The sequence below is a fragment of the Culicoides brevitarsis genome, chromosome 2 (assembly GCF_036172545.1).
Source record: "Culicoides brevitarsis isolate CSIRO-B50_1 chromosome 2, AGI_CSIRO_Cbre_v1, whole genome shotgun sequence".
In the NCBI taxonomy this organism is placed as follows: Eukaryota; Metazoa; Arthropoda; class Insecta; order Diptera; family Ceratopogonidae; genus Culicoides; species Culicoides brevitarsis.
The window spans coordinates 18,272,837-18,296,354 of NC_087086.1; the positions used below are offsets into that span (position 1 = coordinate 18,272,837).

The 23,518-nt window shown below is 26.4% G+C and overlaps 1 protein-coding gene across 5 annotated transcripts in view; it reads right to left on the minus strand.

Annotated features, from left to right (window-relative positions):
* LOC134832722 (protein bark beetle) overlaps nucleotides 1-23,518 on the minus strand; it is a 57,498-nt gene that overhangs the window by 18,095 nt on the left and 15,885 nt on the right. For 3 of the 5 annotated variants that reach the window (XM_063846846.1, XM_063846848.1, XM_063846850.1), the window contains exon 2: nucleotides 11,149-11,905. In XM_063846846.1, the coding sequence (XP_063702916.1) occupies nucleotides 11,149-11,547 (399 nt within the window). In that variant the 5' untranslated portion in view covers nucleotides 11,548-11,905. Of the gene's footprint in view, nucleotides 1-11,148; nucleotides 11,906-13,468; nucleotides 13,608-23,518 lie in introns of those variants that run through there. The other 2 variants (XM_063846849.1, XM_063846847.1) reach the window with 2 other exon arrangements.

Sequence of the window (23,518 nt, forward strand, 5' to 3'; positions counted from 1 at the left end):
TTCTGTAATGACTTGTCATTTGTCTCATTTTTATTTTATTTCTTTCTTAGTCAATTCTTTCAAAAAAGTTCACCACAACTTTGATTTTTTTTAAGAGCTGAACAATAAAAAAAAACCTTGACTTCATTCCATTTCCGAAAGTAAAAAAAGTAACATAATTTTCTTTCCCTCACGACGAATGTTTTTAACTTTAATTACGATAATTAGAAGAACACAGAAACTTTTTTATTCGTTCTCGTTTAGTGAGTGCCCTGTAATCGATACGTTTTGCCATGAGAACGAAAGACGATGCAATGATAGTATTAAAAGTTCATCAATTATCATCCACTTTTTCATCGGTTTTTTTTTCTGTGTCTCGAATGTTTTACAACCACACGTTTCATAGTTCGTAAAAATTGCACTTCTTTAGAATTACAAGAATTTAATTAGGTTAAAAGTATAAATTTTCACGATTTTGCAATTTTTACAAGCAGGAGTATTAACATTAGATTACGAGGAATGAGAAAAAAGAACGTAGAGATCATCTTGTCACTAGTTTAAAATGGAATAAAGAGAAGAGAAGAGGATTTATGGGTAATTAAAGTAAATTAAGAGAGTCTCGTAGCATATTGATAGAAATTACTTGTGCTTGGAAATTAATTTGAATCGTGAGTTCATTAAACTTGAAGGTACTTCGAAATTGGTTGAGAGAGTCACTTAATGACGACAATTATTAAAATTGTACGAAAATTAGCCCTTTTATGTTCTATCAAGTTTAATTTTTTGAGTAAAATTTTAAAGAAAAAAAAAATATTTTAAAAAAATAGCCACAAAATTTCTAAAATGTCACAAAAAACGACAAAAATTTAAAATTTTTTTGTAATTCGAAAATTAAAAAAATGTTTAAATATGTTCTTTTATTAAATTTCTCGAAGTTTAATTTTTTAGTAAAATTTTTAAAAATTTGAAAATCGCTTTTTTGTCAATTCAAACTTCTTCTTACTTAAATTTTTGAAAAAAATGTGTAAAATATGATTTTTTATTAAATTTCTCGAAGATCTGTCAATTTTTTAAACAAAATTTCGTAAATGTCAATTCAAAAAACGACCGTTAAAAATTTGAAAATCGCTTTTTTGTCAATTCAAACTATTTTTTATTTAGATTTTTGTTTAAAATATTTCTAAAATATTTTTTTCAATCAAATTTCTTCAATATTTGCGGTTCTTAAACAAAAATTCGTAAATGTCAATTCAAAAAACGACCGTTAAAAATTTGAAAATCGATTTTTTGCTAATTCAAACTTTTTTTTAAATTTTATAAAAAAATATTATTTTACATCATAAATTTTAGGTCTCCCAGCAGATTTTTTCACTTTTATTGCCCCTAACTCACGTTTTATTCTAAATCATCACCCAATGAATAATCCTTGCGATATATTTCTTTCCTTATTTCTTTCAGATAATCTCATGTCACGTCCTTTTCGTGTGCCTCGCAGCTAAAATCATCTCCGAAAACTATTCATTCTCCGCACACACGAACAAAGAAGCACAAAGTCGAATCAAAATCGATATTTAAATGCCACACATTCTTCTGCCTCATTTACTTTTGTACACCAACATTGCCTTCGACACTCGGAGAGAAAAGCGACACAAACACCGAAAACATCTTTAAACGTACATATTTTGCGATGTCAATAAAAGCGAAGCACACACATTGGCACCCGAAAAAAAGAAAGAAAATTCACAAAGGAAAAGTTTGGTTACATTTTGCTCCCAAATCGACAGAGCGAAAGACAGACGCAATTGTCATTTTTGTATTTTCTATTATTATTGCAAGAATATGAATGAAGTTGATCTGCTTTCTTGTTAAAAATAAAAGAAAATTGATTCCATTCAAGATAACAAAAAAAATATACAAAATTCGACGTGTCCCAGTTGGGCTCATCACTGAAGAATTGATATTGAGTGCGATAGCGACGACTGTGACACGGCATAATGCAGTGGATTATCCGAAAATATTCACGAAAAAAAAATTTTGACGGCATGACGATGCAGAAAAAAAATAAAATGTCGAACAAGACTTTTACTTCTATTGATTTAAAAAAGAGAATAAAAGCGATTTTCGTGCCGATCTGCCCTCTTTGCTGCCTTTTTCGAGTTAAATAACAGATTTTTTGTTGTCTATCGTGTCGACAACGATGACGGCGGATTTGCATGTAACAACAACCGAAAACAACGATGTAATAACAATCGACAATTGAGTAAGCGAGCGAAGGAAAAGCGGAGAAATTGATCAATTGTCGTGTCTAAATAGTGTCTTGGAACGTATTTACTTGGATGATCATAAAAAAATTTTCATTCAAAATTAGAGCAGAACGAAATTGATTTAATTCGGATAAACCACTCAATATTGCCTTAAACCGTAACTCCTAAAATATTTTTTTCTTCTTTTCTTTCATCAAAGATGACACAAGAATTTTTTTCTTCTTGCAAAGTCATTGTCCCAACACTTGGTTGTTTCCTATATATCGATTACAGCTCTCCACAAAAAAATGAGACGAAACGCACGCAAGAAAAATGTAAATTTTTCTCATTTTTGTTCCATTTCGCAAATTTCTGCTCATGTAAATGTAAATGCGGTACAAGAAGCGCGCGGCAAACGAAATCAGCAAAAAAAAACGAGAACTACAGCGAAAATTAGTGAGCATGAAAAATGGAAACATTTCGCATATATTTAAATATTTATGTATTTAGCGAAGATTGTACACGAAAAAAACGGCGAATGAATGAAGAACTACTGGAGGCGAAAAAAAAAACAAAAGCAGAATTTAAGTGAATATTTCTTAATTAAAGAAGCATTAGGCGTTGCTTTTTTCGCTGTTGGTGCTTTATTTAGAGTAGAAAAGATGTTTCAATTTAGTAGGAAGTCATGCAGAAAAGATGTTATCAGGACAATTGCAGCATTAAGCAGTATTGTGAAAGATTTTTCCGGTAAGTAAATTAACTTTTTTTTTACATTTTTAGAAAATTTTATGTTGTTAAAGTTTTGTAGAGAACAAGAGATTTGAATGAACTTTGATGTAGAAAAACGTAATATTGAATTTTTTTATGATGATTTTTAATCAAATTATGTCTGAAATTGTTTTGTTTGAAAATTTTTTTATGTTCTTGATTAAAAAATATTTTCATAAAACAATTTTTTTACAAACTCCATTTTTGATGAATGACTTTTAAAATTTATCAAATTTATTTTTATCTCTAAAGAGTTAAGTAGATAAAATATTATTTTTATTTATTTACTTTTTTTAAGCTAAAAAGCCTTAAGAAGTAATTAAACTTCAAAAATTCAAATTTTTAAAAATAATTTTTTGAATTTAGTATTCGCGATTGCTTGGAAAAATTTATTTTTTTTCTTTTTTTTTTGTCAATTCAAGAATATCATATTGCCTAAAATTTTTATTTTTTTTTTTTTTAAAAATTTTAAATTCGGCTATTAAAAATTAAAATAATAATTTTAAAAAATTTTTAAAATAAATTAATTCAAAAATTAAAATTAAAATAAAAATTTAGATTTTGTTTAAATTTTTTTTTTTTAAATAAAAAGTTTTCAAAGAAATAAAAATTAAAAATAATTTAAAGTAAATTAATTTAATTTAATTTAAATAATTAAAAATAAATATTGCAAAAATTTTAAATTTAATTAAAAATTAAAATTAATTAAAAATATTTATTAAAAATAATTTTAACAAACAAATAAAAAAATTAACGAAATATAAAATCTTAGAATATTAATTAATTAATTGAATTATTTTTAAAAAAAATTCTAATGAAATTTGTTACAAAATTGCTTCATTTGACAGTTTTTGTCAATTCAAGAATGAAATCAGTAAAAAATCACCTTTAAAGCACTTATTATTGATTTTTTTTCATTAAAATTCAATTTTAAAATACTTTGTGTTAAGCCTCAAGCCTCAAAAAATTCAAATAATGTCCAATTCAATCACTTTTTCAGCTTAAAATATTTTTTTCTTCATTTCCTCCGTCCTCAACAATGTTTCTGCTCCAATAAAAATTCATTTTTCTCAATTTTATTGTCTCCTCTTGCGATTGACATTCTTTTCTCGATTTTCAGATTAAAAACTTGTTTAAAAACCCAATCTTTTATTAACTTTTTTTTTCTGTATCGAATAAGCTCACAAGAGTACACGAGAGAACGACATAATTGTCATGATGTCTATTGTTCTCTAAACACACCAACAACGTCAATATTGTTCTTCTGCTATAAAATCCGAACAAAAGTCGTGCAGGAAATACTGCATTATACATTTTATATAACAACAACAAACAAATTACAGCAACAACAATGCAAGAAACTGCATTGAATGGCACAAAGTTTTGTTCTCTTGCTGTCTAAAAGTTCATCGAATCGTAAGAAAAAAAAATTGTAGCCGGAAAAAATGCAAAGTTTACGTAAGCGGAATTAGAAAAAAAAGAAGAAGAAGTGACTTTAAAAGTTTGAATGAATGAATGGCAGTAAATCAATATCACATGAATGACCCTGAAAATGCAATGTTAATGAGCTGTATTGATTTTCTTGCTTTTTTCGTTTGAATTTAGAGTTTGAAAGAGCAATTGCAGTCAATTACGGAGAAAAATTGCTTCATGATTAAACGAAGTCTCCCACGTGGGAGTTTTTGGTCTTTTTTGAACTTTTAAATTAAAAATTTAATAAAATTAATTCTATTTTATTTAATTAAATAATTTTTAAATTATAAATTTTAATTTAAATTTTTTAAAATAAATTTTTTTTTTTTACATTTTTTAAAGAATAAAATAAATTAAAAAATAAAAAAAATAAAAAATAAATTTAAAAAAAATTATATAATATAAATTTAAAAAATATTTTTGGAAAAAATTTAATAAAATAAGAATTAAATTAAAATTAATTTAAATTAAATTAAGAATTCAAAAAATAAAAAAAATTAAATTATAAAATTATTTTTAAAATGTAAAAAAAATAAAAAAAGACCTAAATTGTAAAACGTGAGGGTCTTAAATAAAACTTAAATATTCCACAGGGTTCAAAAAAAAAAGAAAGAAGTTCATGGTCACACATTTCTTCGCTTCTCACACTTGAAAGACATCATCGCTCGAAATCCTACACGAAATAATTTATTTATATAAATCACATGAAAACAGTTAAATGCGAGTTAAGTTCATTAGGCATTCATGTCATGTCGCTTCTGCTTCTCGCACAGAACGATATCCGTTTTGTTTTGTTCTCGGCTACTGTTTCGTAACTGACGTCGACAAGTAGTAACTCGGCATGTCTGCTGTCGACATTAACTGGGCAAAGTTCACCGGATAAACGGAAAATGAATGATTTACGACGCAAATCGCCTTCTCTTGATTGGATTTGACCCTCTCTAGCATAAATTTCCATGGAAAAAGTCACATAACGAGCAGTCATAAAACCATTTAGAACACTTTTTACTCCCTCCTCGTGAATGGCTGCGCGTAATTTCATTACATTTTGTACATAAAAATAGATATATTACCAGTCGGTTCCCCGAAAAGCTAAAAAAAAACATGATAAATATGCGAACGAAATACGAATGAGCCGCAACGTTCAAATATTTACAACAAAATATGAAGTAATTTCAACATTACGACCTGGCTTGGCATACTTGGCTGCTTGCGCTTGTTGTCATGAAAATGCGAGAGAAAAAATAAAATAAATGACATTTCCCTTTCGTTTCAGTGAAAAAAAAAGTTTTTATGACCGAATGAAATTAAATGAATGAAATTATTTAGCGAACAATTTTTTTTTACATTTTCTGGACTCATTGAACTGTTAATTGAAACAGATTTCAGTTTGAAAGTTATGCAATACGCAGTGATTTCCTGTCAAATGTTGTCGGTTCTTGTCACTCAGTCATGCAAGATGGACTCACAGAAAGGTATTTCCTGCGTGTTAATGCGACCAAGTGTGTGGGAATGCATTTTGAATCAATAAAAGTGACACTTAATTGCCCTACGGACAAAAAACGGGTGAAATTTAGGCCTTTTAAGAGATTAAATTGACTCCCTAGGGAGTTAAATTGACCTCTTAAGTGAATTTTAGAGATTTATGTAAGAAATGGATATCTTAAAGAATCAATCTGAAGGATCAACTTCATTCCCTAGTTGGAATTTGTCATCTACAGACCCTAAAAAATAATTTTTTGGGGTCTGTAGATGATAAACTTTAAAGAAAATTGAGTTGATCCTTCAGATTGATTCCTTAAAAAGTTAAATTAATCTCTAAAATTCTCTTAAGAGGTCAATTTGACTCCTAAAGATGTCAATTTAATCTCTTAAAGGGCCAATTTCACCCGTTTTTTGTCCTTAGGGTTTATTCAATGCTACTTAAATCGATGAAAAATGTTCCTTTAAAATTTTAAATTGATTTTCTCTCGCTTCTGTTCAACATTTTTTTGACTTTAACCCGCATTTAATGACTTACTTAAGCTTTTATTCCTCGATCCGCTGAGCACTTGATTAATGTATCACGTGTTCTTCCATCCTTTCTACGTTCCTTTTGTCATGGACCACACAAACAAATTGCTGCTTTGCCTTTTAAAGGACCGAAAAAGTGACCGATGGTGTGTAATTTGAATGTTTTTTCTGACACCCGCACAGTGCCACAGACCTTTTATCATCGGTTTAGTATCACCCGAAATAAAATATCTTTATCTTTTTGAATGAATGTATTTCGACAACAATTTGGGTAAGTGACCTTTTTATGCTTGAAACATAAACGAAACGCACTACTAACATGATATCGGTCAATTCCTCCTTTTTGTGTCCTTTTTTATGAAACACGCGTCCTTAATTTAAAAGTTTTGTTCTTTGTACGAATTATGACTCCAAACATAAAAATAAATAACGAAATGCAACGAACAAAAAAAAAGTAGCGTGTAAGCATCAAATTTCTTATAAGAAACCCAGCTGATGGTGAAGACGTTGACCCCGTGAATGGAACGTAAAATAGAAGAATTGTGAAAGGACAGTTTCGTTTTTGTTCTCTTTTTTATTCGAAAAAAAATAAGAATAAATGAAGATGAAATAATAATTTTTTATTAGATTAGGTAGCGAGATGGATATTAATAAATAATAAATAAAGGTCATTAAATAAAAAAAAAGTAGGAGGAAAGGAATTTTATAGTGGATTATAATGAATGAAAGGTAAATCAGAAATAATTTTGGATCGAAAAAAAAATATTATTAAATTATATCTTATGAAAATTTCTAGAAATTAGTTCAAACTCCCTTAATAAAATTAAATTTAAGCGGTTTTAAGGGTATTTATCAAAGATTTTAGACTTAAAAAATAAAAAAAAATGAAAATAAAATAAAATAATAAATTTTTACAAAATTTAAAAAACTTAAAAAAATTTTTTTAATAATCAATTTAATAAAAAAAATTATTTTAATTTATTAATTAATTTATCAAAAAAATAATTTTAGACATTTTTTTATTTTGATTTTATATTTATTTTATTTTTTATTTTATTTATTTATTATTTTTGTTGAATTTAATTCAAAACGTGAATCGACATAAAAAAAACTTTACATTTAAAAAAATAATATAAAATATTACTGCACTTTATAACCCATTTTGTCACAAACTAGTCAAAATATACCAAAATTAATCGCTCTTTAACACACACAAAACCAACTAACAAAAGTACTTTCTTTAAAAGTTCTCTACTAAAAAGTGTAACAAACACCTGAGCCAACTTTTTTTCTCATTCATGTCTTTTCATTTATTTGCTTCTATACACGACACACACCTAATAACAACAACAATAACGACAATTGTAAATAAATACCTTCGAAAAAAAGGTAAAAGCCAAAGAATTTCAAGACATGAACACGTAAAAAACATTAAAATGGGTCATCGACCGCTTCTAACGAGGTTAAGGAACCTTTTGTTATTTTAATGCATAAACAATAAACAATGTACGAAGAATAGAATGATAGCGACCGGTGCATCAGTGCATGCATACATTTTTTATTCTTCCTTTATTCTTCTATTTCTTCTTCTATTTTTGTACATTTATTATTACCTTCATGCTTATCTATTTCAACTCACCTCACGTTTATTTGTTGAATAATTTTTTTATGAAGAGAAAAAAAAAGTTTGTAACACGTGAAATTCTGTTCCTCTTACAAGTTAATATAACACATTAGACAAACAAAACAAAAATAGTAACAACAAACGTCAGATAAAACACTAAAAGATTGGCGTTTGGGGATGCATTTATCTTCCTCTGTAATAATATACCTCTTAATGTGGAACCTTTTTAAGGTCAGAGCAATAATCTAAATATTTTTGGGTTTTTTTTTGTTTTATTTTTTTATGAAAATTTTTAGAGCAATATCTAATTTCGGTAAAAAAAATTAAATTAAAGAAAAATTTTAACTTTAAAGACATTTTTGATGAATAAATTTTATTTAAATAAAAATTTTAAAATTTAAAATAATAATTTTTTAAAAATTATTCTTATTATTTTTATTTATTTTATTTTTTTGAATAATTTAAAATAAAATATGTTAGAAATAAATTAAATAAATAATAAAATTAAAATTATTATTTTATTTATTATTATTTATTTATTTTTGTTTTTTTTTTTGATAATTTGTGATAAAAAAAACATGAAAAAGTAAGAAAATTTTAAATTTTTAACAGATTTTTTTTTATTTAAATAATTTTTTTTATCAAAATGTCTTAAAACTTGAAATTTTTCTTAAAATTAATTTTTTTTTTCACTTAAATTTGTGATTTATTATTTTAATTTTTTTTTATTTAAAAAAAATATGACCAAAAGTAAGCGAAATCTTATGAAATTTTATAGAAAAAAAACTTTCTATGAAATAGAAAACATTTTTGATTTTTGTATCAGCCTTATCTACTTTTCAATGGAACACATTTGAATACAATAATAAAAACCGGCACTTTTTTGGTCGTCATCCTGATCTTTGTGTGTGATACGGGTGTTTATTTCACGCACTTACATTTAATGAATGAATGAATGAATGCGTAAAAAACATAAAAAAGGATGATGAAAAGAGAAATAAAGGAAGAACAAACAAAAACTCATGATGTGATCAGCTTAATTGAAGGCACGAGCCGACACCGTCGTCGCTTTTTTTCATCAATTCATTTGATTAACGCTCAATTTTGAACAAAAAAAAAAACAAAACGTAAAAGAAAAAGTCAGGAAGCTTCCTGGAAGAACTTTCAAGTGATGATAAAAGTTAAGAGCTTATTAGAAATGCGCATGCATTAAGCACACTCACACGTCTCTGTTCTTCCGTCGTACAACAAAAAATAAACTGAGGGGATGTAATAAAAACGGCAGAATATGGAAAACATCAAAACAAAACTGAATGTGTGGGTTTTAGTTTAGTTTGCCACCCGCTGACGTTGCTATTGCTTGTCCAGCCGTTACATTTCCTCTTTTTTTAAATAATAAGCTTAAAAATTATCAAAGAAAAGTTTTTGACATACACTATGGAACAATCGATAAATAAGCCATTTTTCATGTGTTTCGTTCGTTGTCGTCGCCGTACGTTTGGGTGCTTAATTTTTTCCTACATGCGCTTCTTCTTGCTTTGCTACACGACAAAGATATGACGAGAAAAATATGCCGGCCTGGTAGAATGAGCTTTAACGGGCTTTTTTATAATTTATTTGATTTTTTTGTGCAATATTGTTGCTGATAGCTGCTCTGCTCACTTTTATGGAACGATGAGTGAACACAATTAAAAAGAATATTTTTTAATTGATTTATTTACTTTTTCTACGGCACAGAAAATATTTCCGGTGTTTGAACTTTATGATTTTTTAATGTTGGTATGTTGTTGTTGTTTTTGATGCATGCAGCTGAAATTTGATGGCGGAACGTTACATATGAATTGGGTTCATTGCCAAGGTCAATGCACGTGTTTAGATAAAATTTGTTTAAAATTATTCACTTTTTGGTTGCGTTAATAAGGTGACAACAGATAGTGAGCGTGAGAAAAATTTTTTAATTTAAATAAAAAAAATCTAACTTGTATTATTTTCAAAAATGTATTAAAAAAATTAAATTACAAATTAATGAAAAAAAAAAGATTTATAAAAATTAAATTCAATTAATTAATTAATTTAAAATTTATATTAATTATTTTTTTATTAATTGAATTTTAATTATTTTTTTTAAATTAAAATTATAAGATAAAAAATTATTTTAATAATAAAAATTTGAACAAAAAGAATTTTAAAGTTACCAAAATAATTTTTAAAAATTTAATTAGACAAATTTGTATTTATTTTATTTATGTTTTTTTTTCAAAAATATATTCTTCAATCACGTTTCAACTTGAAAATAAAATTATACAATTAAAATTTTTGTTTTTATTTTTAAATTAATTAAAATAAATAAATTATTAATAATTTTTAATTTAGTTAAAATAATTTAAATTTAATAAAAATTTAATTTAATAAAACAATAAATTAATTAATTAAATTTAATTGAATTTAAAATTATTTATTTTTATAAATTTTTTATTTTTTTAAATTTTTTTGCATAAAAATATCTTCGAAGCCGATGGCAAAAAAATCTTATTTATTTATTAAAAAAAATAAAATAATATTGCAAAAAAAAATATTGCTTTTAATATTCAAGATGATATAAAAAATATAACAAAATTGCTTATTTTTGATAAAACATCAACAATTTTATAGAAAAAAAATAATAAAATATTGAATAACCTCAAACTGTTTCAAGTGATTCATCAATTTTCTTTGATTTTTTTTAAATATCATTTGACCTACACCTCATTTTTCCAATTTTTCTGTAACAACTCATCAAACGTCGTTATCAAAAATCAATATTTACACGCGCGCACTTGAACATTTCTCATTACTCCAACTTTATGAATCAATAAAAATCAACCTGCTACACCTTTTCTTCCATAAAATCACCCGCTTATCATAGCTCCGAGACAAAATTGCTTATCTCCTGCGTGCTATCGCAGAATTTATTGATAAGATAAGTTTTATGTGTTCCAAACGCGTAATATTTAGGTTAACCTCTCTCTAAACTTTTTTTGTTTTAAAACAATATAAAATCATACTTACAATTGCTTTAATGACTCCCTTGACGGTGATGCCGACCATTGGTGCAAAATACACAACAACACCCGGTTCAACCATCAATTTGGCACCGCGTTCAACGACCAAATCTGTTCGCAGCTGATACGGGCTTTCCGACATTCGTAACACCTTTTCCCCCGTGACTGAGGTTTCCGTGATTTCGGTCACGGCATTTTGTGACGACGGCGACGCGATGTAATGGTATTGGTCGTTCTTGCGATATTCATCGGGATTTACGATATCGTTGGAGGTTTGGTCGAGCTCGTTTGACTCGACATCCTGAGCACGGCTCGGGCATGGCAGTGAGATAAGAAGGAGATTTATTGCGAAAAGCAGCAATAAATTTCTAGTTCTTTGACTTGAATATTTTTTTCGTTGTTTCATGGTGAAAATTTCTTTTTAATTTTAATAATTTATTTTTTTTTTGTTTGAAATAATTTACATTTTTTTTCTTGTTATTTCATGACCTTCTTTCGAAACTTTATTGGCTTAATTTTAAAAGCCTGGAAGCGTGGTGCTCATTAAAATTTTTTCACTCAATTATTTTCATCCTTTTCTCATTAATATTTAAATACTTTGTTATTTTATGCACTTTACTTTACTTTTCGAATATTTTTCTTTAATTAAAACTTATTGAGAGAAATTATTTATGAAATTCACTTTTTTTAATGATAATTCTGTCACACTTTGTTATCTTTTCGCCCAGTTTCTCCGTGTGATGTGTTGCGCTGCAAAAATCTATCTGAAAGAAAAATAGAGAAAAAAATGAGAAAATAATAATAAATGAGAAGAAAAATTAAAAAGTTTTCCATGTCGAGTTGAAACTAAGCCCGGTAAATGCGGGAAATGAGAAATAAAAATTATTTTGATTTTTCTTTGAAATTTAAGGATCTTTGAAAAATGAAACAAAAAATATTTAAAAAAAAAATTAAAAATATTAAAAAAAAAAAAATATTAAAAAAATAAAAAAATTAACAAAAAAAAAAATTTTTAAATTTTAAATTTTCATTTTAAAATTCTTTTCTAAAAAAATATTTAATTTAATTAGGTATTTATTATTTTTTTAACAAACATTTTTTCATTTTATTTTTTTTTATTTTTGGGAATTATTTTATTTTTTTTTTCAAATCATCAAAAAAAAAATCAAAATATTATTTTAAATAAATTAATTAAAAATTAAATTAAATAAATAATTTTTTAAATTTCCCGCATCTTCCCGTAAGATGTAAGAAAAACATCTGATGCGAGGATGATGAGCATGCAACTTTTGTGCATGCCTGCACTTCACAGACTGACAAATTGCAAATGACAAAACTAATGGTTAAATAAAATATGAGAAACATTATTACAGAGAACGTTCCCCTTTGCTGCATTTTATCTTCAGCAGTTCAAAAAATTGAAAAAAAAATCACAAAAAATGTTTTTATGAATGATTCAATGCGAGCCTTAATCAAATAAGACAACTTTTTCTGTGTAAGAAAATTACGATTTGTGCAAAAAAAAACGTCAAAGAAATCGACGACATGCAGACATTCGAAGAAGACACAAAGCAGCGATTGATTTTCTTCTATCGTTCTCGGTCGCTCGTCTATCGTTGGAAAAAAAATTATTTTCTTTGCCAAATCCTTTTACATTTCTTTTTACAAACAAACTGCAAGATTTTCTTTGGCGCCACTTGAGCTCGTATTTTTCCATTTTCTTTCTTTTTGTACGTCAGAAACGCTTCCTCGTCGTGTTTTGTTTTATTTTTAAATTTTTCTCGTCTTTTGCAGACAAATTTTGTAACAATAACTGCTTATCTCCTCTTGTGTTGGTTTAGTTTATATTTAAAACTTTTTGTTGTGATTATTATTGTATAGTGCATGTACGTGCCTGCTGCTGGCAAATAAATAAAAATATAAATTTTTCACGACTTTTCATAAATATTTTAAATTTAATTCGAAAAAGTTTTTTTTTTAAACGTAATAAAAATGAAGAGAGATTATTTTAATGTCAAAACTGTATTTTCTGGAAGGAAGTCTATAAAATGGTGTGACACACAAGCATTTTTGGCATATCGAGATTTTTCGTTGCAAAAAAAAAATTTTTTTGCAGAAATTCAAGTGATAACTCATGAAAATGAACGGAACCTCGTAAACAACGACAATTTCATCGGTTTTTCATTCAATTTCCTGTTTTAGTTCAATGTCAATATCGTTTTTATTTTTGTGTTTTGTCTTCGATACGAGCCATATTCCGCCACCTAACATGCAAATATCCGCTTGTTGGCGGTCGGTTATGTACATAAATCACTTTCATCACTTACTCTTTCTTCTTCTACCTCGTTTTATTTTTTTTTTGCACGTGGTGCGCGCGATTGTCGATGCCGGTAATGGCAAAAAAATCAATATAGAGGATGTCTCTTCACTTTTTTTTTTATTTTGCTGTCTGTTTGTAAATAATAATTACATTTTCCGTGCAATGAATGGAATTTTTAATGAAAAACAATCCAAGAATGTAATCACACTTTACGCGTTAAAGGCGGTTTTTCTACTGAATGTCGTAATTAAAGTGTCTATTCATTCCATAAGCTGGTTTTGTGTGTGATTTTTAATCGAAAGTGAGTCACTTTTGTTACTCATATAACATTGTTTTATCATTTTTATAACGAGCAAACACTTCATTTTTTCACGTCAAGTGTTCTGTTTTGTTTGTTTCATAGAATAAAAAAAGTTAGATAAGCACCGTATCTTATCTACTTAGTGTCTAGCTTTAAATATGTGGCTTTTAGATTTGAGTTGCGAAACTCTACGGCTTTGAAAATTGTCGAAAATGTCGCATTCCACTTCAATGATTACTTGGGACTTTGGAAAACCTGACAGTTTTTGGCAGCGATTCATAAAAATTGTTTCGTAATGCTTTGTTTTAAATCCCCTTGATATTGTTTCTTCTTTATGAAGGCGGAGGCGATGATGGAAAATTTTTCATGTTATGTATCATATTTTTTTTTCATATTTAAAATTAAATAAATTAAATAAAAAAATTAAAATTAAATAAAAATTCTAAAATGTCAATTCAGTTACCGTTAAGTTTTTAATTAAAAAATTATTTTAAATTAAATAAATTTAATTAAAATAAAATTAAGATAAAAAATTATTTAATTTTTTTTTTGCTTAAGAAAACAACTGAAAATGATAAAAAAAATTAAACTTTTATATTTTTTTTTAAATTGAAAAAAACTGAATAATAATTTGAAATTAGGTATTTATTCCTTTCAGTTGTTTTTTCTTATACAAAAATTAATTGAATAAATATTCTTATCAGAATTAATTAAATTTATTTAATTTAAAATTATTTTTTTAATTTTTAAATAAAAATTTTTATTTTTAATTAAAAACTTTTTACGGTATTTTTTTTTATTTATTTTAATTTCAAATTAATTTAATAATTATAAAAAATAATTAAATTAAAAAACTTAGGTAAAACTGCAATTTTTTTTAATATTTGCATTAAAATTAACAAATTATGATTTTTTTAGATTTATTGAAATTAATTTCTTTTCAAAATAGTAAAAATATTTTATTTTATATACCTAATTAATTTTTTAAAGGATTTTTTTCTAAAATCTTTAAATATATAATTTAATAAAATTAATAATTTGTGAAAAATCCACAAAATGAATAACAAAGAGATTTTTTTTCTAAATTTTCCATAATTTTATGTTTTTATTTATTTTTGACTAAATCTCATACACATTTAAATAATGAGATAAACTACAAAACATTTTTCATAATTGCTTCCGCCTTATTTATTATAATATTCGTCATCCCCCGCTATTTCAATAAATTTGCGAATGATACAAAAGAACGAATAAAAAAACGACCTTCAAAAAATAATTTTCTCACACTTTTCTCCATTAAAATATATTTTCGATGCTTCTACGTGTCTCCCTACACTGGTCGACGGCTTACAATTCCTCTTACATAACACACAAATGTCTCCTTGTGAATAAGTTACCGTTAAAAAAAAGATGTTATAAAAATATTACATTTCATTCTCCAAAGCATATTCACCATACTCCAATTCTTTTTTCATTCATTTTTATTATTATGAAGATTATTTTCGTTTCTCTTATTTTGGCACCGCTTCAGAATCTCATTTATCAATTCGTGACTGACTTCTCTTCTTTTGTGCAAAAAAAAAAATACATAAAGATGGAAAATTTTGTTTTTATACACCGAGAAAGGGAGAAGAAAAGCAGTCAATATTGTAAAAATATGAAAAGGAAATATAATATTATTATTGCAAGAGATCGTTATCAGCATCCGTTTTTAAAGGCATTTGATTGAAGAAATTATGACGAAACAGCTGATGCAATTTTTTGATGTTTTTCCGGGAAAATACTTCAAAAGCAGTTTTTGGGAATTTATTTGACGTAAAAAATGTCTAAAAATAAGATTTTGACCTTTAACGTAATTTTTTTTTCTAAAAATAGCAAAGAAGGGAGGTGTTACGTTAATTATTTATCAAGAGCTTTTGTCATTGAATTCATTATTTATGAGCGACATCACACTTCTTTGATGTTTCTCGTCCTTTGATATTTTTTTCTGTTACTTTTCCTTATCTTTGCAACAATAAATCCAAAAAAATACAGGAGATGCAATTAGTGTGTCATCATCACTCATATTTTATTTTATTATTATTGCAACATTTCATATCTCTGGCGTTGCTTGTCGTCATATCGCTTTGAATGCAAATGCAATCAACACCAACTAAAACTAACTACAAACTGCCCCGTAGCGTATTTTCTTTCCATTCGCGCGAATTTGTACACAAACACAACAGAAAATGCATTTTATGCGAGTGAATGAGTGACGAATGAGGTAATCAAGAGCAATCTGCTTATTTTAATGGGATTTGTCGTATTGTTTGTTATGTCACGGTTTGTGTTGTATTAAAATTGAAATTATTATGAGTGATGTTAAATGACGTCGAAAAAGTAGGTGAAATCTAAGTTGTGTTTTTTTTTTAATTCAGCACTTACTGTAAATATTGGAGTATTATGCAGTAGCAGATGTTGAGAATGAGCGCGCGCGCGTGTAAAATATTAAATTAATTGCAGATTGTCAAGTAATAAAGTAATGAAGTGATGATTTGGTGTCACTTGAGATTTTGATGGGAAGCAACAGAATGACCTTTTATGAAATTATACATTTTTTTAATTTAAAAAAGAATAATTTTGATATAATTTAATAAAAAAGATAAAATAATAAATAATTTTTTTAATTAATAAATTTTAATACTAATAAATTTTATTATTTTTGTGCTAAATTCTATCTAAAATTAATTAATAAAAAAATAAAATACTTTATTATTAATAATAAAAATATTTATTTTTTTTTCTTTAAAAAATCTTGATTAATGAGATGTATGAAAAATAAGGTTTTCGGAAAATATATTCATATGAAAGCTAAAAAAAAATAATTCACTTCTAAATTTGCATTAAATAAAAAATAAATAAATATACCTACAACTAAATATATATAAATAAATATATTATGTATAAAAAATAATTTCAATGTAATATTTTGATACTCAAAAACATGGAATATTAAAATTTTAGCTATTTTTAATTAAAATTAATTAATAAAAATTTATTTTAACTTAAAGTATATTATGTATATTTTTTTTAAATTTGATTTATTAAAAAAAAATATTTAAAAAAATTATTTTTATACATCTTAATTATTTTTTAAAATTTTTATTGATGTTGAATTAAAAAAAAATTAATAAATTATTAAAAATTTAAATTTTTAGAGAATGATTGATTTTTTATTTTAAAAAAATTCGATAATAAATTAAATATCATAAATAAATAAGAGCATAAAATTAAACAAAAATATAATTTATTATTAAAAATCCTTAAAATTTTAAAAGTTATAACCGTTTAACGAGATAAAATTTAAAACAAATCCAATGTCACCACATTCTTATATTAAATTTCATCACTTTTATGACTTCTATTTCACGTTTTCTTCCTTTTCAACCGTTTTCTTCGATTCACCGAAACTCGTTCATCACCCATTGCACTCCGTTACAAGCGACCATCGATCGCACACACTGACACAATTTCCCGCCTATCACAAGAAATTTATAAATATCAACACAGTTTTAGCCTAATTCTCACTCTAATTGACTTTCAACCGCTTTTTAGTTGGCTGTCTGCGTGTTTGTTATAATTTTCCTCGCGAAACGTGTTATTTTTGTCGTCACTGGCAAAATAATAACAAAAAAAAAAATTAAAATAAAAACGTGTTTAAAATAAATAAGTATGCAAAAAATTGTTGTTTACGACTGAAATTTTTTTTTTCATGGATTTTTGTTGTTGTTGTTGAATTTGTAATCAAACACTGACTAGACCAAGTCGAGTACTAACGAAGCAAAATTGTGACATCAATTGAAATTTTTTTGATGAGACAACTTTTTTTTGTGCTTTGTTGTGATGCACAAAATAAAAATAAATAAAAAATACCAAAATAAACATTTTTTTGTTACAAATTGATTCCTCCAACAAATTTTACGAAAAAAAATTTCTCATGTCTAGGTAAGAAGGTCACAAAAATTACGAGACACAAACAAAGAAAATGACAGTTATTTAAATTTTTAATGATTCTCGACGAAGAAAGTAAAGAACTTCGCATAGACACAATAAAAAAAAAAAAAAAAAAGAAAGAAATGAACAAATAACAAACATTTTAACTTAATTACAGTATTTATGATGGAATTGTCGTCGTTAAAGACATTGTGTGTAAAAATTTAATGTTTAGCGTAATTTTCAGTAGCCATCATACTTACAAAGACACACCTGTGCAATGTGATGGGAGAGCGTGCTATTTTTAGTGACCATTAAAACTTTTAGCCATCAACCGAGGCTTTCTTCACGTTTCGCCGAATTTCGTTTCCGTCAAGGAAATTCTGACGAAAATTATGACAGAAACAAGATTACCGTTATTATCGTCGTAGAAAAGTCGTAACCGCATCTCCCCCAAAACATTTTCTTTGAATTTCGCTTTTACAACTCCGAAACAAAGGCACGTTCACACAAGAAGAGCTAAAGTTGATGTCAAAGAACTTTTTGTTGCTGTAACACAATTAAAGGATTTTGTACTTTAACGTTTTACTTTTCCCCACAAAAAATGTTTCTCGGAACAAAAACAGAACAATTCCCTTGAAAAAAGCTCATGTCAAGCCACTGTGAAGGTCGCTTATGAAAGAAAAATTTCTCTCTGGATAATTTTATTATATTTAGAATTTTCGCACAACACAAAAATACGAGGAAAAATTCTGTTTTTGACATTTTTTGTGGGTTTGTGTCTCTCTCGTGGGCTGTATTAACGGCAAAAAGGACACTTTGACCTGCAATGAAGACGTCGTTGTTGAACAGTCTTCATTAATAGCTTGCCCAACGACTAATAATTGAATTTTATTCCTCATTTCTTTTTGTGACTGGACATCAACACACCATTCCAACGACCAAGAGATAAAAAGTAACTGCCAATTGCGAGCATCTGTTGATTTGTTGCGTAGAAAAATGAAAAAATCACAAAGAGACTGCTTTCGGTTGGCGTCTTTCTTGAAGATAATCTCATTATTCAGAATTATTTTCGAAGCACTCAAATTTCATGCAAATAATAATTTTCCATTAGACAATTCGTCGTCGTTTTATTGATTTTCTCTCATCTTATGATATTTTAATTGAGGCACTGTGTCACTTTTCTGCGAGAATTTCTCTAAAATGGAATTTTAACGCATTTAATCGAAAAATTTCCAACCAATTTCACATAAATAATTGATGACACCGAAGCCAAACTTGAGCGTTGCACCATATTTAGTTACTATTCACCTGCTTTTGGCATCGCATCGGCAGATTTATCGTGTCGAGTCAATATATTTCGCATATTTTGTATGCGGGATTGTCGGAACGTGCATAAATCGAGGCGCACGTTGATAACGACAAATATGTGACTTGACTGCTAAATGGCATTAATATCGGATGTAATATGTTTTCCCTTCGAGCTGATATGTGTGTGAGTGTGGTTCGGAGATTTATGTGCGACAAGAAAACAAGGTCGATTTGCCGCACCGCCCCTCACTTGCTGTTCAATCACTAAATAAATCTAATTAAATCATGTATATTTGAATAACAAACCAATTTAGAGTGCAATTTAGATGAAAATAGAGCGGTATAGGCATCGAAAGTGCTCTAAAAATGGAAAAGTAGTAAATTTAACTTCTTTAAAGTATTAATTTAACTCTTAAAATTCCAAATTGAACCAAATTAGAGACAAAATTTGAAACTTTTTTAAAAAAAGTAAGCATTTTAAGTCAAAAATTCAATAGAAAGCATCAAAAAATTATTTTTCTGAAAACCATTTTTGGAGCTCCTAATATTTTTTCTTTGAATTTTTCAATTCTGTTTGAATATCTTACGATTTTAATTAACATTTTATTAATAAAAATAATTTTAATTAAAAAAATATTTTTTTAAAATTTTATTAAATAATTAAAAGTTTATTTATTAAAAATTTATGTATTATTTTTTTAAATTAAAAATTTAACAATGAAAAATATTTTAAAATAATTAAAACTTATAAAAATTAAACTTTTGATAGTTGACTATAAAAAAATGAATTAATACGAAACAAAAAAAAATGAATAAAAAAATTTCGTAAAAAAATAAAATTCCAATAAAAAATGATATTTTTGCTTTTCTCAATTAAAATTAAAAATAATTAAAAAATAATAATCAATTTTTAATTTTATTTTAAACAAAAATGTTCAAGATAAAAAAAAATTAATTAATTTTTAATAATTTAAATTAATAAATAATAATATTTAAATAATAAAATTTTTACAATAATTTAAATATTTTAAAATTATGAATATATTGCGATTTTTAATCTTTTTTTTTATTTTCTGGAAAAAAAATCTAAAAAAAAATTTTTTTAAATATAAAATTTAGACCTAAAAATATCAAATTCCCTCATTTCCATCACAAAGTGTGTAGGTCAGTGTGCAAAGCACGCAACATTTCTCCCACACACGGGGGAAAACTATTTAATAAACGAAGTTTGCTTCACACATGAGAGAATTTTCATCAAATTCAATAAAGCCCTTTGTTATTTTATTGTTTAAATTACAGTACACCGATAATACTCGCACGACAGCTGGATTATTTGGCATGAATATTTAATCCGTATTAATTGAGGATGCATGTTTGTGACGCGTCGAGTTGCAAAATGAAAATTTTTCAAGAACTTTCTTTGGTACGATAAGAAAATTCATTCTTTTTTCGTTTCGTAAGTTACATAAATAAACATTGAGCAATCCATGTTAAGAAAAAAACAATTTCTATTTGATTATTTTTTTGTTCCTCCGCTTTCGACGGTAATGCCAAACAAATACGGAGCACAAAAAAGTAATTTTATGCCGACAAGTCATGTAAATATAGTTTAAACAGGTGTATTTGCATATTTTTTCATTCATTTTTATCGTATTTGGATAAATTTTGTGTACTTATTGTACAATTTTTATAAAAAAAACGGAACATGTTCCAACGAAGGAATGTTTTAAATGCAGTTACTTGCCGTTTTTTGCGCGATAACTTGGCGATAAGCATTTTGTTACGTGAAGATTAGGTGCTACCAATCGATTTTTCATGTCCTTTTGTGTTTCGGTCGTAAAATAAACAACATTTAACCACAACTTTGGAGTCATTTGTTGTGAAAATTACTTGACGACTTGGAGAATTAGAGAGAAAATAATTTAACAAAACATTACATCATATCATCACATTTCATCAAGACGAAACCAAAACCACAAACGAACCAAAAGTACAGTTACTTTTGTACAAACTCTCGGTAGAGCATTACCTTTTATGAACAACAGACCAAAGAATAACAACTAAAAATGTTTAGAAAAAAAACGGTTTTAATCTCTCTGTCTCTCGTTCTTCTAAAATATTTATTATATTAAATTGCTACGTGCCTCATGTGATAGTTTCGATCCGATGAGTTTTTGTTCTCTCTTCTGTTGCTTTGAGCTTACTTTGTTATTATTATAACGTTCAACAATTCAATTTAAACGAAAAGATGTCTTTGATATTATCTCGAAAATTGAACAAAATTGAATATCAGTCAAGGCAGAGTCAAGTCAAGCAGGAATTCTTCGAAAGCAAGGCAGGGAAAAGTTCATTCACTTTGTCGAACTTTTCTTGCGTTGTAAACAAAATCTTTTGGATTGTAAATATTTTGTGGTTCGCATCTAAAAAAAAAATGCGAAAAATATATAAATATTTTTAAATCATAATTATTTTTAATAATTTTTAAATATTTTTGGCATTTTTTTAAAATTATTTCGAAAAAATTTCCTTAAATCTTTATTTTTTTTTTTAATAAATTAATTATTTTTTTTATACTTTAAATTAATTTTCAATTTTTTAGAAAATTATTTTCCTCCAATTTGTATTAAAATATTTTAAAAAATTTTTTTTTTCATGTTTTGATGGTCTTGCAATCATAAAAAAATATATTTTAAGAAACCGAAAAAATAAAAAAAAATTAATAAACAGTATTTGAAAAGTGAAAAAATTATTATTTTTTTTTTATTTTTTTTGCAATTTTAGATAAAATTCTATTAAAATTCTTTAAACATTAATTTTTTTAATTTACAAAATTTTGATGAAAAATGTTATTTTTTAATTTATTTATTTTTTGACATTTTTCAAAAATTATTTTAAATCTATTTTAGTTTAAATTTCTTAAAATTTTTTTTTTAAATCCATTGAATTTTGATGAGAAAAAATTATTTTTCAAATTTTATTTTATTTTTTGAAAAATCTTTTAAATTAGAAACAAAATTTGAAGAAAAATATAAACATCCTCTCTCCGAGACACAATTCACGCTAAAACAAACAAAAAGTTGTTTACACGAAAATATTCGTCGAATAATAAAAAGAAACCGGTGAAAACCCTTTTCTCGTCTTTTTACTGAGCAACAAGCTCCGCGTTTCCAAGTTTTCTCATTAAAACTTTTTTTTTAAATTCTTATTTATGCGTCTCGGTCTCGACTTATTTATTCCATAAATTTCTTTGACAAGACTGAATTTTTTACCTCGAACATCTTCAATTTTTTTATTATTTAAAGAAATTCGAGACTTTGAATCAAATTTCATGTGAAAAAAGGTGCAAAATTACTTACGAGACACTCGTTTTTGCTCTTGAACCTCAATCGAGATTAAAAATTACACTCCTACACACCTGAAAAGAGAGAAAATAAAAAAAAACAATAAATATCTAAAATTAAACTTCTTGAAAATCAACAAAAAATAAAACAATAACAAGGGAAAAAACAAGTTACGGTTTAAGGCATCAATAATCGATTAGATTTTCCCCTTTTTTGTTTTCCCTTTGCTGTTGTTTTGTTTTTCAGTCAAGCACAATCCACATCCTGCTCATTATTTTTTTATTTCCTCTAATAAATAATCATCTGCACCCACGTTTTCTCGCAAAAAACACGCGAAAATCGTTCAATTTTTATGAAATAATGATCAACGCAAAAGCATCCAAAGTCAATATTTTCACATCCATCCATCGTTGAGCCAAAATTGATTTTATTTATGCTCTACAAACAATTCCCGGGTACAAACAACGGCAGCGCACACGTAAAACAACAATTACTACTACCTGAATAATTTACACTTGATTACTGCCGTTAATAATAGAGATACGGATATAACAATGGCTTAGTTTGATTCTTATCGCGATTTATTGGTTTGGTGGGCGGGCGCGTGCTAAAAGGCTTCAAATTTCTTCACACTGCGTTTCTGTGAAGAAATTTTTATTTTTAGCACGACTTTCTTCTTTTTTCTCAAAATGATCGATTTTTTACCCCATTTTTCGTTTTTTTTTCCTCACAAAAGGCGTCGTATATAAAAATAAATAAAAGACAATTTAGATCCAATTTTCATCAATCACTTTTCTCTCGATTTACTCTCTCTTGCACAACTTCGTAGAGGCAATTTATGACACTATGCGAAAGAGGAAAAAATACAAATCGACACGATTTAACTCTAAATACATTTTTTATTGTCGAACAAAGTCATTAAATAAAATAATAAAGGTGTCTCGACTTGTATTTTTTCCGTTCAAGAATTTTTTCTTTAGTTTTTCTCTTCATATTCCATCAAAATAAGCCGATTGAACGAACAAAAAAAAATAGAATTGTTGTAATAAAATAATATATTTTGCTCGTCATGACCCGAAAGTTGGACAGGGATCCAAATAAATGGCAGCAAGCAACAAGAAGGAAATAAAAG